The 16,379-nt window shown below is 36.0% G+C and overlaps 1 protein-coding gene across 1 annotated transcript; it reads right to left on the minus strand.

Moving 5' to 3' along the window:
* Nucleotides 1–1,502: 1,502 nt before the first annotated feature.
* Nucleotides 1,503–16,055, minus strand: letm2 (leucine zipper-EF-hand containing transmembrane protein 2). The gene is made up of 11 exons (XM_051121335.1): nucleotides 15,698–16,055; nucleotides 14,207–14,276; nucleotides 12,730–13,177; nucleotides 11,784–11,927; nucleotides 11,488–11,625; nucleotides 9,214–9,417; nucleotides 8,697–8,816; nucleotides 5,021–5,140; nucleotides 4,600–4,704; nucleotides 4,394–4,459; nucleotides 1,503–2,709 (listed from the first exon to the last, which is right to left on the minus strand). Exons 2-11 carry the CDS (start codon nucleotides 14,251–14,253, stop codon nucleotides 2,656–2,658), a joined length of 1,446 nt encoding a protein of 481 aa, XP_050977292.1. The 5' UTR covers nucleotides 14,254–14,276; nucleotides 15,698–16,055; the 3' UTR covers nucleotides 1,503–2,655.
* Between the last annotated feature and the right edge of the window lie 324 nt (nucleotides 16,056–16,379).

Consider the following 16,379-nt stretch of genomic DNA (forward strand, 5'->3'; position numbering starts at 1 on the left):
ATTGTATCATTGGATAATTGCTCATTGGATAATTACTGTACACAAATTGAAGGCATCAGGAAGCCGTGATTAATATGCGGATAATTGAAACCGCTTTTGAATGTGCATCTGTGTTTTACTTTCACTTTCACGATTCGCGATTACACAGAGCGACAGTAGGCCTATTTACCACATATTTTACAAGGTGCTCAGGATCTGCAAATAAATATTGTTTACAGCTGGAGCTCAGTTAAAGAAGTCCACTTCCAGAACAACAATTTACAAATAATGTACTCACCCCCTTGACGTCCACGATGTTCATGTCTTTCTTTCTTCAGTCGTAAAGAAATTGTGTTTTTTGAGGAAAACATTTCAGGATTTTTCTCCATATAATGGACAGCTATGGTGCCCTGATTTTGAACTTCCAAAATGCAGTTTAAATGCGGCATCAAACGATCAAAAATGCGGTTGTAAACAATCCCAGCCGAGGAAGAAGAGTCTTATCTAGTGAAACGATTAGTTATTTTAATAAGAATAATACAATTTATATACTTTTTAATGCTAAACGCTTGTCTTGTCTTACTGTGCCTGGACTGTTTTTGTTCCGGTTCATGACAGTTAGGGTATGTCGAAAAACTCCTATCTCATGTTCTCCCTCAACTTCAAAATCTGTTTTACCTTTTTTGTTAAGGGTGTTTGATCTTTTTGGCATGTTCACTTTGCAAAGACTGGGTCAGTACTTCTGCAGCAATGTAGGATGATTTTGAAATGATTTTTGAAGTTGAGGGAGAAAACACGGTCAGTTTTTCGACATACCCTAACTGTCTTGAGCCAGAATACACAGAGTTCAAGGAGTTTTTTTTTTTTATGTAAATAACTGATCGTTTCACTAGATAAGACCCTTCTTCCTTGGCTAGGATCGTTTAGAACCACATTTGGGATTGTTTGAAGCCACATTTAAACTGCATTTTGGAAGTTCAAAATAGCAGTCCATTATATGGGGAAAAATGCTGAAATGTTTTCCACAAAAAACAATTTCTTTATGACTGCTGAAAGAAAGACATGAACATCTTGGATGACAAGGGGGTGAGTAAATTATTTGTAAACTGATGTTCTGGAAGTGGACTTCTCCTTTAAGAGTATTAGCTTGGAACAAATGTAGACAATCAGACCCTGGTGAAAAAAACAGCATATGTTGATAGGTATGTTTTGATGCAGGGTCAAGGACCAGCATAAACCAGCAAAGGACCAGCTTAAACCAGCATTAAAACCTACCTACCAGCATATGCTGCTTTTTTCAATAGGGGATTTACAAGAAAATAAATTTCACATCATCTTTTTGATCTTTAAGGATTTTTTAATGAAACGCCTTTTTAACCGAACACAAAAATCAATTCATTGCAAATATAAGTGAATTTGACTGTTTAAATTTTGGAAACAAACCATTATATTTGTTCACATTACACTAAATAAACAGGGGTAATAATAAGGATGTGTAACACATTTAAAAGAGGTATGAGCACTGAGCACCTTTACTTTTTGACTGTACAGTGATAAAAGACTGGTACATTGTTTAACAGAATAAGAGGCCGTTTCAGACACAATGTTCAATTTTACATAACTGATCAACTAAAAAAAGTGCACCAGGACAGAATGGGACAGGGCAGTTTAAAGACACAACAAATTCAATTAAGTTTACAGTCAAGATAAAGGCAGGTTAAGGAATAAACAAAGCAAACACCTGGGGGATTCAATGCTTTTTAAATTTGAAACTTTACAGTATTGCCATACTATATTGTTTTTCTTCCCAGTGGTTTATCCAGTGCAACATGAAATGCAATAACAATCCATAATGTGAATAAAAAATAAATTTGTCTTTGGGGGAATTTTGAATATTTTTAACCATAGGTGAAACATAAGCTTGTAAATAGTCATTTAGATTTTCCACCAAGGAAAAAAAAATAAACACATGATTATAGGGGGACACAGCATATTATGAACAAATTAAATACATAGTTTATTTTGTGCCAAACTGCAGAGTCTGCCATAGGCAGGCCTGGCATAATCGCTACACCGCTAATCGCATCTCCTGAGGGAGTGAACATAATATTCCCATAGAAAAGGGAATTTGAAATTTTCAAATAAAAAATACCCACATACAACTCATCTGCCATTTGCAGAATGCAAACATATGCATTCCTCATATTAAAATATGACTTCTTTCACCTTCTAGCTCACACATATGGCACAGCCGACTGTATAAAGCAGTAGCACTTATGCAGGTATTGTACAATTTATTTACACATTTACAAAATGGAGTTCAGCAAAAGACTAAAGAATAAGTTCCTTATTCACTTCCTGGCTGGACTGAGTTAATGTTTTGCAATTTTACATTATTTGTCAAATCTTTCAGGGGTATGGGAGATGTAAACGTCAGATGTCAAGCTGGAGTGATGTCTATATTCTAACATAATTGAGGATCAGATGTTTATGGAGGATCTGATGCGACTAGTCCATCGGGTCTGTATGGAGGTGTGAGACGGCAAGGCCTCTGAAATCCTGGACTGTGAGAGAGACACTTCCTCAGCAGAAGCAGCAGCGGTGGAAGAGGCCAAACTCAAACCTCCACCCTCTTCTCCAACAGAATAAGGTGACTGAGGAAACATGGAGCCCCTCTCATAGCCCATTGGCACTCATCTTGGACTTCTGGGACAACTCTGCCTCTTTAGCCTGATGGGACAGAACAGGTGGGTGAGTGTGTTTAAATCTAGCAGTTTATAGACACTAGTGGTGTCATTACACATCAATGTAGAAGAGATACACTAAATTTAAAACAGTTATGGTTAAATATGAGCTAGTAAGCATAAATATGCATTTACATATGGACTGACACACACATTCATTTATATATTTAATAGCATATATTCATGCTAAGAACTCAAGAACTCATTCAAAAAAAAAAAAAAAAAGAAAAAGAAAACATACCATACAGCATTAAATCTAAAATCTAACATTTTAAAATGTAATATTGATAGAAAATCTAATTTCATACTAAAATAAAATATTAAAATATATATATATATATATAAAATGAAACAATTTAAAATACTGCATAAAATTTTTGATTTTAATATTAAATAGAAATTCTAAATTCATGCTTAAAATAAAACTGAAAAACAAATTAACCTCTTAAATTATTCAAACCACTAAAATCTTTCTATTTAATTTGATAGAAATTCTAAATTCATGCTAAACATAAGTGATATTCAATACAATAATAAAAAAAACTTGTAAAATATTACTGGTGCTATATAAAATATTCTTTTTAATATTTGATAGAAATTCTACATTTATGCTAAAATTAAAAGATAAAAATACAAACATACACAAAACCTTTTAGCATAGAAAATTCTAAATTCAAGTTAAAAATAAGATTAAAAAGAAATGAAACCTCTTAAATGATTACTACTATATTAAATCTTTCAATTTAATATTTGATAGAATTTCTAAATTCATACTAAAATTTAAAAGATAAAAATACAATATAAAAAGAAACTTTTGAAACATTAATACTACTATATAAACATCTCTTTTTAATATTTGATATGAATTCGAAATTTATGCTAAAAATAAAATATGAAAATACAATAAAACAAAAACTTTTAAATATTAGTAATGCTATAATTTTTTTTAATATTTGACAGACAATCTGAAAAAAATAAAAGATAAAAATACAATATAACCCAAAACCTTTTAAAATATTACAATCATTTTATAAAATATTTCATAATATAGGACAAAAATTCTAAATTAATGTAAAAGTAAGGGGAAAAACCCCCAAAATGAAACCTCTTAAATTATTACTACTGTCAAATCTTTTAATTTAGTGTTTGATAGAATTTCTAAATTCATGCTAAAAATAAAGGATCAAAATAAAATATAAAACAAAAACTTAAGATATTATTAGCGCTATAAGCGCTTTTTAATATTTCATAGAAATTCTAATTTATGCAAAAATAAAAGAAAAATACAATTAAAAACAAAACCCTTTTTAAAATATTACAAATACTATATACAATCTTTTTTAAATATTTGAAAATTTTAGGGTCATGCTAAAAATAAAACATAAAAATACAATATAAAACAACACTTTCTAAAATATTTAAACTATTATATAAAATCTTTTATTTTAATATTGGATAGAAATTCTAAATCCATGATAAAATGAAAGATCAAAAAAAAATTATGAAAACTATTGTTTAAAAAAAAAAAAAAAAAAAAAATTCCTAGTCAGTGAAGTTTTTGAATAAAACCATTGCCAACAACCAAGCAGGACAGTCCAGTAAAATATATGCACCTTTCAATAAATCCACACATTGAGTGACCAGCACAATATCTTGTGTAACACACTTACATGTATTAACTGAGCTTCAGGTGATGGCATGTCCAACCCTCTGGGTTTCTCCAACAATTCTTCAGACTACAATACATAATTAAATCGTAAACAATATCTTGAATTAAAACTATTTGTAGCAATTTCCTGTTATACAAAGACTGAAAACCTTGAGATCCCTTGAAGACTGAGAAATTGATTGATTGGTGATGTAATAAAATCCATACCTTTCTGTCTTTGATAACCGGAGCAGAGTCCACCAGCATCTCCACAGAGGAAGACAGCGGATTCCCTTTGGCTGCAGTTTCGGCCTCCACAGGAGGAGTGGCTTTCTGTGACACAGACATAACGAAGGTCATTAGATATGAAACCATAACAGCCATTAACAGAACAGTGATAACATATCAGCTGTTCCTGAGTCAGCAACGTGCCAGTCTGCATTTCTGCCTGATTACGTTCTAAACATCAACTGGTTACGGTTTCAAAGGTCAAAGGTAATCTGCATCTTCAGCTAATCTCAAAGTGAACTTTTCATACTGTACATTATGTCATGCCAAATTCACTTGTAACATTTAGAGGACTCATTTTAATCAGTACTATTGTATTATACATTTACTAAGCCAAACTAGTGCAGAATTTTATTTTCACCTCCAGTTTGGGCACCGGTGGGATGACTGGAGTTTTAGGAGTGAGGTCCGTCAGGTACATTGCACGAGAGAGCAGCAACAAGGACGGTGGGACATTCTCTTTTAAGTGCAGGTCCAGCCACTGAAACAGAACATGTGAAGTAGCAATTAACAAATTATCAGTGACTTAAAGCATAAAGTGATGCAAAACAGTCTGTGGATGGAAATAAAATCAGAAATATAGCTGTAAGCACTTGGGATGCACAAGACTAGTCAACCAACCACTGCTGTAGTCGAAATTTAGTCATTTCAAAGTTATGTTTTAAAAATAATGTATTATTTTGAAAAGAGGATATCTGGAGCGGAAAACAAATTGTTTTCTTCATGTCACTCGCTGCGGGCTCAGAGAATAATGCCTAAAAGCAATGCTTTGTGTACAGGGCAATCATGGTAAAAGCTGTATTTCTGCTTGTCCAAAAGTGCCACCTACTGTCAGACAGTGAATTTGCATTTTCATTCAGCACATCTGCTACTTGTTACCGTCAGTGTTGTAAATTTTAAGAGTTTGACAGAAAGAAAAATCAATTCAGAAAATTAAGTATTAGTAGTTAAGTATTTAAAATGGATCGCATATACACAACAGCCGGGTTTCCATTCAAAGTTGCGAATTTAACTTCTGCGCAAAACTGGAATATTGCATAAAACATTTGCAAATAAGCATTGTTTATATCCAACGCATTAAAAAGAACAAAATCACCACTGATAAACTGGCACTACATATCACTAAGAAAAGTAGAGAAGCCACTGAATGTAATAATTCTCATATATAATAAATTACTTGTGCTTCAGAGTGAGCAGATGAAACAGTAAATGCAGTCACTGCTTTCAGGTGGATGCCTGCTGTTTGGGAATGCAGTTGTAGTGTTGGGCGATATGCTCAATTTTCATAACGTCCTATTGTCAGCCTGTAAGATCACCAATACACGATATTATTGTGCTGAATTATTTAATGTACGTACTTAGTTTCATTGCCGGCAATTGAAACCAACACCAACATAAGGCTAAAAGCAGCGTAATGTTTTCAATATGACTTAATTTGTGTTTAACATGATCACAATTTAATAGAAACATTGTAGGTTACTAATGCTTACATTTCTTTAGTTATTCAAAAAGCAGCTACAGAAGACGAGCAAAGAACATTTATGTTATCAAAGAACTGACTGGCCTAGCCTAGTCCAGCGCGAGTTTATGCACTTTAAAAAAACACTCTCGGTACCATAAGTGAATACAATAGTTACATCACTGTATGATGAACAAATTTCTTCCCCCTCATTTACACTGCACGTTATTGTGCCCCCCTTTTTCATTCTCTCACCTCCTTGCTGAATGGGATCGATTTTGAAAGTGAAAGTAAAACCGGAAAAACAGCGCACATAAGAAAACGATTGCACACTTTCGCAAGCGTCAGCAACTGCACGTAATTACAGATTGCATGCTTCCCACCCAAAACACCCCCTCCCGCTCACCATGATTTGTGCCTTTGTGTTTATACCAGACACCTCGCGGCAAGTCTCTCTGCACTCACTAAAGTTAGGTGCCTAGTCTATTTTTGACTAATAATAATAATAATAATAATAATAGTCTTGCTATCATCAAAGGCATCAGCAACAGGCAATATCCCTGACTAGGATCAGTCTTCCACTTTTATTAACAAAACGAATAATACACCATGTTATATGCCTAATATAAAACAGTAACCTACACAAAGTTTAAATAGGTACAAAATTGAAAATCAGTAAACACTGTGTAATCAAATAAATAAGAAATGTAGAACGTTTATTAGCAATAGGAATAAGAAAGATTTCAATTCCGCCTGTCGATTCCTATATGCGGTTCTTTTTTTTTTCATCTGCAAGAACCTAGCGATCTGCCAGGACTTTGCTTGCTAATCTAAGTGCATAGCGCTCCAAAGTATGGCTACACTTGCGATCAGAAGTCGAAAAAGCAAAGTAGCCCATAATATTTGTGATAAGCTAAACATGTTGCAATAGATGTGTCACCACCAATATGACAAAGAACTTTAATTTACCAGATCATTAAAGATCACAAACACAATTCAAATGCCAACGTGATTCGGTTCCTAGATTACAATGATTCATCTGTTTGATTCCTCAACCTTCCTTCCGTGCAGCGTACGATCATACTAGTGTGATTTGAACATTCAAATCTGCGTTCGTGTTGCCGCTGGCCTAAAGAGAGCCACTGTCATGTATATGAATGAAACAGTTTCACAGTCTTTTCAACCCAGTTCACATTCAAATAATCACAGAAATACTGGGATAAAAGTTCATAGTCTGGATATAAACTCTGATATGTACGGTAGAGATCAAAATAGAGTAAATCATCCATTTGAAAGTTAATTTGACATTCCAAATAATGTTAAAGATTTATCATTTACGTTGTTATGCCAGTAGGTGGCAAAAGGGGGCTGTTAATAATGTATTTGTCTTTGATCACTCATTCAAAAAACACTGATTCATCCAGTAATGAACCAAGTAAGTCTTGAGTGAATCACTGAATCATTTACTTATAAATTAGGCTTACATGTGATTTTGTTTAGCTGTCTAATGTTTTTTTTCTTCAGAATCATTAGAGAACCACAACTTCGATTTAAAACAACAACAACCATCACCGATTTATCCAGAATCACACAGCTCTATTTTGCAAACAGCTCTTAAGTGAATCTTGTTTTTATGTAGCCTGTTGATTTTTGTTCATGGTATTCAGCTGCAACTAAATGTTTAGCAAAAAAAGAAACAGAATAAATATGCTTGATATGATCTTTTATTCACTTTGGAATCGAAAAGAATCGGAATCGATAAGCAGATTCGGAATCAAAATCGATAATATTCTAACGATACCCAACCTTACATGGCACACAACTTAATGTACTATATATATTTTTAAAAATTACAGTTTAAATAAATAAAAATAAGCAAACACTGTGGAACCAAATAAATATGAAACAGGCTTTTCAAAATCCAAAATATTTTTAAAACAGGTGCTTTTGCATTTTGTTTTGAAACTCTTCCACCATGGTTTCGTCTTTCTCACTTCTCTCTTCTTGTCAGTCAGCTCGACTCACTCTCTTCAAGTGATAAATGAAATCTGATCTGTGATGCGACTGTCGTTCGGCACACTGCACTGAGCAGCCACGTTCAGTTTTAATTCTCTAACTGAACTAAATGATTTTTATTACTATAAAAAAAAAATCAAAACGACAAGTTCTTCTTCGGGTGACCGATAGATGAAGCAGCACATACCGCTATCTACTGTTTTGTTTGTTTCTGTTTTGTACCGTACTGTTTAATGAATATTAAGTGAACTAAGCCGTGTAGCACAGAAATTAGGCTTTCGCTTCACTTTAAAATGAAACACATGAGGAAACAATCCCTCACGAAAATTAATGCCATAATCATATGAATTTAAGACTTGCTGTTCTGATTTAAGACCTTTTCAAGGCCTTAATTCACGGAAAAGCGATTTAAGACTTTAAGACCCGTGGAAACCCTGGTAACGCTGGAATTGCCCATGTGTAACACTTTAGAATTGTTTACAGCCTTTGGGTGGAAAACAGTCATAAATATCCTCTAACAGGCAGTTTTACAACCTAGTCAGGCTGGTCTGTGCACACACACCTGCTGCAGTTGCTGTCGGAGCTGATCTGTCGTCAGACCCAAAGATCTCATGCCACGACTCCTGCAGGCGGCCTGAAGCTCGGCCACAGTCATTGCAGCCACACCCTCCTTGGCGATCATCTACAGACACATGAAAACCAAAAATCATTATTATCTTACATTTGAGACCATCTACTCAACATATCAAACACAGAGTATTACTTTAATGTCTGAGGCGTCATTCACTCAGAATGCATTTTTGCATTAAAAAACATGAGACGTTATTTTCACTTAACAGCCGTGTTTCTATAATGCGATTCAAAAACAAAATGCACGATTTATCTTGTTTACTTAGCACGTTTACATAGAAATATAATGGAAGACTAGCATAGTCAAATGTAAAAATTCATTCCTTGTGAACAGCCCCTAATTTTAAGACGTATGGTTTAGTCACCCAGAAACAGCAACATGTCAAGTCATAAATTCAGCTGTAAAACTACTTTAGAGGGTCAGTGGCAGTTGTCTGGCTTTGTCTGACCTCATCGTCGGCCTTGATGGTACGCAGCTGCATCATGAGCTGGAAACGCAGCAGGTTATTGGTGCCGATGGGCTGCAGCTCCAGCAATTTGCACAAGGCCACCAGCTGCGGCCGCTCCAGATGCTCCAGCGTCAGCTCATCCTCAAAGAGCTTGGAGAACTTCACGATGTCTTTAGTGCTGGGCTGTTCACCGGTGTGCCTCACCTATAGCAGACAAGTCAGAAGTTTCAGTCACAACCAGAATAATTTTAAAGGAGAAGTTCACTTCCAGAACAAAAATTTACTCGCCTCCTTGTCATCCAAGATGTCAATGTCTTTCTTTATTCAGTCGTAAAGTATGTTTTTTGAGTAAAACATTTCAGGATTTTTCTCCACATAGCAGACTTCTATGGTGCCTCTGAGTTTCAAAATGCAGTTTAAACACAGCTTCAAAGGGTTCTAAATGATCCCAGCCGAGGAAGAAGGGTCTTATCTAGCGAAACGCTTAGTTATTTTCTAAAAAAAAAAAAAACGTACAATTTATATACATTTTAACCTCAAATGCTCATCTTGCCTAGCTCTGTGTGAACTCTGTGTATTCCAGTTTAAAACAGTGAGGGTATGTCGAAAAACTCCCATCTCATATGGTCCTCCAACTTCAAAATCGTCCTACATCACTGTTTTTTCTTTTTTGTAAAGGGTGTTTGATCATCTTTGCATGTTCACATTGTAAACACTGGGTTGGTACTTTTGCAGCACTGTAGAACGATGTTGAAGTTGGAGGAGAAAATGAGACGGGAGTTTTTCAACCTACCCTAACTGTCTTGAACCAGAAGACACGTAAAACTAGACAAGACGAGCATTTGAGGTTAAAAAGTATATAAATTGTCAATTTTTTTTAAGAAAATAACAGATCTTTCTGCTAGATAAGACCCTTTTTCCTCGACTGGGATCGTTTAGAGCCCTCTGAAGCTGCGTTTAAACCGCATTTTGAAAGTTCAAACTCGTGGGCACCATAGAAGTTCATTATAATGGAGAGAAATCTTCAAATGTTTTCCTCAAAAAACAATTTCTTTACAACTGAAGAAAGAAAGACATGAACATCTTAGATGACAAGGGGGTGATCTTTACATTTACAATCTTTACATTTTTGTTATGGAAGTGAACGTCTCCTTTAAGGGAGAACTCCACTTCCAGAACAACAATTTACAAATAATTTACTCACCCCCTTGTCATTCAAGATGTTCATGTCTTTCTGTCTTCAGTTGTGAAGAAATTATGGTTTTTGAGGAAAACATTTCAGGATTTTTCTGCATATAATGGACTTCATTGGTGCCCTGAATTTAAACTTCCAAAATGCAGTTTAAATGCAGCTTCAAAGGACTCTAAACGATCCCAGCCGAGGAAGAAGGGTCTTATCTAGCGAAACGATCGGTCACTGTTTTCGAAAAATAAAAATTTGTATACTTTTTAAGCACAAAAGCTTGTGTAGCACAGGCTCTGGGATGCACGTCCACAGGTCGTTCTTGAACGATTCATTCATTTTGAACGAATCTTTAATGTGACTCGGGAAGAACGAGTCGTCTTGGGGGTGATTCATTCAGTCGCGCATGTGCGACATCCTATTAGGTTCTGTACTTAAATAAGTTCACCTGTTTTGAGTCTTCGGGTTTTTCGAGTCGTTCATTCATCTTATGGGGCTGTCACGTGATGCTGAAAATCAACTGAATGACTCGAAAAAAGATTTGATTTTGCTGAATGAGACTCAAAGGTCTGAGTCAGTAAAATGATCCGAACTTCCCATCACTATGACGAATCTTGTTTTCGAATCACCACAGGTTCATCTTCTGTGTACTCTAGCTCAAAAAGGTAAAGTATGTCGAAAAACTCCATCTTATTTTCTCCTACAACTTCAGAATCGTCCAACATCGTTGTACCTTTTTGTTTGTAAACAGCGTTTGACTTACTTGCACTTTCTTAGTCTTTGCGCGTTTGCTTTTTAAACACTGGGTCTGTAGTTCCGCCTACATTCCGTGTGACCTCCTGACGTGATTCAATAGTACGTGAACGTGCATCCCAGAGCCTGTGCTACAGGAGCTTTTGTGCTTAAAAATGAGCACAAAATACTTAAAAATGGATGGGATCGTTTAGAGCCCTTTGAAGCTGCATTTAATCTACATTTTGGAAGTTCAAAATCGGGGCACCAATGAAGTCCATTATATGGAGAAAAATCCTAAAATGTTTGCTTCTTTAACTACATGCAAGCAATGAAATTGATTCAATTATCAAACTCACCTGCTGTACGTAAGTCGAGAACTTCTGAGTCTCATCTCCAACTGCTGCTTTATTTCTCCTGGCCATCTCAGCAATGGTCTCCTGCAAGAACTTGGCAAGCTCCAGTTTAGCAGCAAGTCCCTTCTTCTGTTTTTCCTCCTGTCAGGGTAAAAGAAAAAAAAATGTAGCATACAACTTGAAAATTACTACTCAGATTCTGTGGGAAATTTCAGATTTGTTATGCTCGCATTTTATAATCGAGGCCAAGTGAATTAGGCTGAACTTTTACTGTTATTTAAAACGTAAGCTTATAATACCTTCTTGGACTCTGTCTCAAATGTGGAAGGCAACATTTCTGGAAAGAGTTTGAGGAAAACTGGAAGCAGAAACTCCATGAAGGGAACGATGACAAAAACCATGAAGGGCACAAGCCGGAACAAGTCGGCACATGTTCGCATAAGCTGTGGAGACAATGGGTGTTATTTGGCGGTAGTCAAAGACAAAAGCAACATGGGGGTTAATGAGAGTAGTCCTTCTGGCCTAATCCAGCCGTACTTTCTCCTGGAGTGTTAAGATTTTTGGTTATGTAATCCTATTTGTGTCACTTTACATTATAAATCCTTGACCAAGCACTGGTTTGTTCTAACAGGATTAACAAACATAATTACCTTGTCATTAAACACAAATCCTGTGCAATTATTAATAACTTACGACACTTACTTTTTCCTGTCAAACTAATTATCTCTTATATAAAGATGTTTTCAGATTATAAATAACGAAAGTACCATATAATGATGATATTTCTTGATTTCAAAGTACCACAGAGTAAAGGGATAAATCACCCAAGAATGAAAATTCTGTCATTAATTACTCACCATCATGTTGTTTCAAACCTGTAAGACCTTTGTTCATCTTCAGAACACAAATTAAGATATTTTTGATGAAATCTGAGAATTAACAATGTCCTTACCACCTTTCTGGGTCTTGAACATGTCAGTCACGTTTCTATCTATGCAGGGTCAGAAAGCGCTAAGATTTCATCAAAAATATCTTAATTTGTGTCCTGAAGATGAACAAAGTTCTTATGGGTTCAGAATGACATGAGGGTGAATAATTATGACAGAATTTTCATTTTTGGGTGAGTTATCCCTTTAACATCTAATACAACCACTCTACCATGGATAACCCAAAGTAACTCAAATCTCCTCATTGCAAACATTTCAAACAGTTCTAATTTCCAAATCTTTTTCGACTCAAACATACCCTCCTCCTCTCTCTCCTGGTGAGCTGCTGCCCGTGCAGTAACCTCCAAACCATCCTGGCTGCGATTTTGGTGTCAATCCCGAGGAGGCGAAAACCATGATAGTAATGCTTGAGCTCATCCAGGACTCTCTGTCCCAGGGACTTCCTTGGCACTGCTGGTGGTCCTGGTGGTGGTTGAGTGCCAGAGGCAGCAGGGACAGACTCACCCTTGATGGGTTCAGAATTTGCAGGAGTGTCCTTCACTTCTTGAAGCCAAGCACAAGAACTGTGGAGGGGACGTGCAGCTATGCAACCAGGGCGGATGTAGCTGGATGTGTAACAGGGGTACAGTGGCCTGGGACACCTGGCTGTGACAGCAGCCCGGCCGAGGAACTCTGAATGGTAGCGTATGCACGCGGTCGACGGGAGTGAAGCGCAGCCATGTCTTTTAGAAAGCAAATAGGATCCCCTGGAAGAAAACCAGAACTATTAGCTGCAAACAAATAGACTATGTACAACATTAAAGGCATAGTTCACTCAAAAATGAAAATTACGTCATTAATTACTCATCCAAATGTCGTTCCAAAGCTTTGTTCATATTCAGAACACAAATTAAGATATTTCTGATGAAATCCGAGAGCTTTCTGACCCTGCATAGAAAGCAAGTGTCCTACCACGGTTAAGGCAAATCGTTATTTTTGTTTTCTTTGCGCAAAAAGTATTTTTGTAGTTCCATAAAATTACAATTGAACCACTGATGTCACACGGACCATTTTAATGATGTCATCAAAAATATCTTAATTTGTGTTCTGAAGATAAACAAAGGTGTTACCGGTTTGGAACAACATGAGGGTGAGTAATTAATGACAGAATTTTCATTTTTGGGTGAACTATCTGTTCAAAACAGAGAACAACATATTTTAAATATTTAAAGGATGTTTCAGTTTTTATGCTCTTGATTACTACAAAAAAATTATTTCAACGTGTCCCTCAGTTTTTAAAAACAAGCAAAACTGTACAGTAATGAAGCTATGGGGCAAGGCACTGCGTTGATGAAAAAAAAAAGTTGACTAAGCCTCAAGATTTTAACATTTTATATATATGTTAACACAATATTAGTGTGATAAGCCTCGTCTTTAATCTTTCAATCCTATCACAATCGTATAAAGACTGTAAACCCTGTGGCTTTACAATAACATGCACAAGGATATGAAAAAAAGCCTGTTTACATCAGGAATTACATTAAATTAATCAGCACGAAAAAGTATTCTTATCACTAAAAGGACGACTGAAAACTTAACAGCTCAAATATATTGTGAACACAAGAATTAATATATATAACAAAAATGCAAGCTTCACGTTTCTGTTTTCAAAGCCACAATGATGTATTGCAATTTGTGGAACACTGCAAATTTATTAAATATTTTATTTTAAAAAATGCACTTGGAATAGGATAAAAATGTTCATTTTGCAGCAGTAACTTGGATCATGGCCTCACCTTGATCTTGTTACGGCGAGAAGCACCTGTGAGCTGAAAACTGCCATTTTGTGATTTAAAATTTGGTGTCCTGTAAAAAGAAAAAAGCTACATTTAATTACATTTACAGTAATGGTAGTGGTAACTGTAAAATAATCTTGTAAATGACAAATATTAATGTAAACAGTGTCAGGTATGTTTCATTTCAGTGTAAACACTGTGAGGAAAGTCAGACTTGTTTCAAAATAAGAAAAACTTTTGTATGTGTCATTAAATGGTGAGATAAAAACCAATGAAAGTGATGTTACAATAGGAGTTACTGTTGCAATATTAATGAAAAACAGATTAACACATAGAAAATAAATAGCAAACTCACAAATAAATGTAATGACACACACAAATAAATATTTGCAAGAAAGATTTACAAACATCAAAGACTCATAAAATCTGATTAAATTGAAGAGTTGAGGAATAAATCCTTTCATTTTTGTGTGATTTTTGTTTAACCCAGTTTTAAATATTTGTTAATCTACTTTGGATTTATAATTTTTGTTTTTCTGTGGTATTAAAATTGGTTTCCACAATCGTGAACGTACACTGGTGTAGGACTTTCTTTGTTTATAAAAACCTGAACAAGGTAATATCACTGTAAGAGTTATCACTGTCCCAATATTCATAAATAAAATGTACACAGAGGAGTTTCACATGAGATGTACGGATGTTTTAACAGATGTGCAAATACTATTAGGCCTAGCCATAATATCTGCCCAAGCATTTTGCAACAATAACAATCTCATATGTCACTGCTGTACGACAGTACGCTCGTGTGCAGAAGCGGTCGGTCTCAAGCACTGCACAAAAATACTGACTCACGTGTTTATATTCGCCGCTTGCGTTGCTAAAATAGAACACAAACACGGAGACCGGTCAAAGTCATAGGCCATATTTAACGACAATACTAGGAACGTTTAATTTCATCTCGAAAGTTGGTCTCAAATTCCAACGGGTAAATCGTTTAAACGCTAACGTTACATCATATTTTTGGCCATGATGACACAGACACCGCAATTATTGAGGTGTTATTACTTCATGCGTAAGTTACGTCAACATGCATTACAGTATCCACTTACTATTACAATTCTTCGAGAGGTTTAATGTTTTAAACATCTAAATTGTTACATAAAGCGGAGTAAGTCACGTTTAATGACAGGCGCTGGAGGCCACAGTAGAGGCCGCAAATAACACGATCATCATCTGAAAACAAGCCGCATTCAGTACCAGCACAACTTTACAACTATTACAGATGCTGATCTATAGATGTCGTAAACACGACATCGATCAACTTTAGAGAAAAGCAACCGGACAGTTCTTTTGTTTTACTTTCGTTAATGTACAACTAACGTTAACAGCGAACGGTGGCTTAACAGTTAAAAGACAACAGATAAAAGAGAAAGGAATTGAAGGAGATATCGAGTATTTAACATCTCGAAACCAGATTAAACAACCACCAACCTGTCGAGAAACGTCCGTGCGGTGCGGTGTAATGGCTGTTAGGCTATAACCATTGGATATGGTGTCAGATCGGATGACGGTGGAGAAAAATGTTCGGCTCTACAGCGCTCCTCCTGCAGCTGAGGGTCAAATTTCCTCGGAGGTGATCGTACGGGAGAAAAGCGGAGCTTTTGCGAGATGAGATACTCCATTCACGATGGTATGCCGCTCCTTAAGTTTAAATCTAAATTGACATGTAAATTAATACATCCGTCCTGACGTACTATTGTGATCGGATTTTAAAATAGACTGACGGGTTGCCTCCGGTACCCCAGACAAGCCGACCGTCCTACAGAGGAGGATCATCCGATGAGAGGAGGGGCGTGATTGACAGCCACATACACCAATGGGCGAGCTGTACGCACTAGTGACGCTGGCCAATCCGCTCGACGGGGCGGACAGTGGAACTTCCCATGACCTCATCCGTGATGATGAGGGCTGATGAACGTCCACAACTACTGATCTCAGTTCAGTTGTAGCTCAGAGTTGTCATGGCAACAGTCAAACTTACAGTGTTGAGAACAGCGGCAAGGCGTTTCATATGATTTTATTACGTGTTTTTGCAGACGATGGCGCTATTATTCGCTTGAGATCCAGAGAAAAGGAACGTAGCATCCTAAATAAATGTTTTTGTCCTTATTAT

Source organism: Labeo rohita, chromosome 10 (assembly GCF_022985175.1).
Source record: "Labeo rohita strain BAU-BD-2019 chromosome 10, IGBB_LRoh.1.0, whole genome shotgun sequence".
Lineage (NCBI taxonomy): Eukaryota > Metazoa > Chordata > Actinopteri > Cypriniformes > Cyprinidae > Labeo > Labeo rohita.

Excerpts from the sequence above, each read along its gene's own strand:
- letm2 (XM_051121335.1), bottom strand. The coding sequence starts at position 14,253 with ATGGCAGTTTTCAGCTCACAGGTGCTTCTCGCCGTAACAAGATCAAG. Across the intron at positions 5,141-8,696 it reads TCCGACAGCAACTGCAGCAG|TGGCTGGACCTGCACTTAAA; the intron begins GTGTGTGTGCAC and ends GTTCTGTTTCAG. Across the intron at positions 4,460-4,599 it reads CGGTTATCAAAGACAGAAAG|TCTGAAGAATTGTTGGAGAA; the intron begins GTATGGATTTTA and ends TATGTATTGTAG.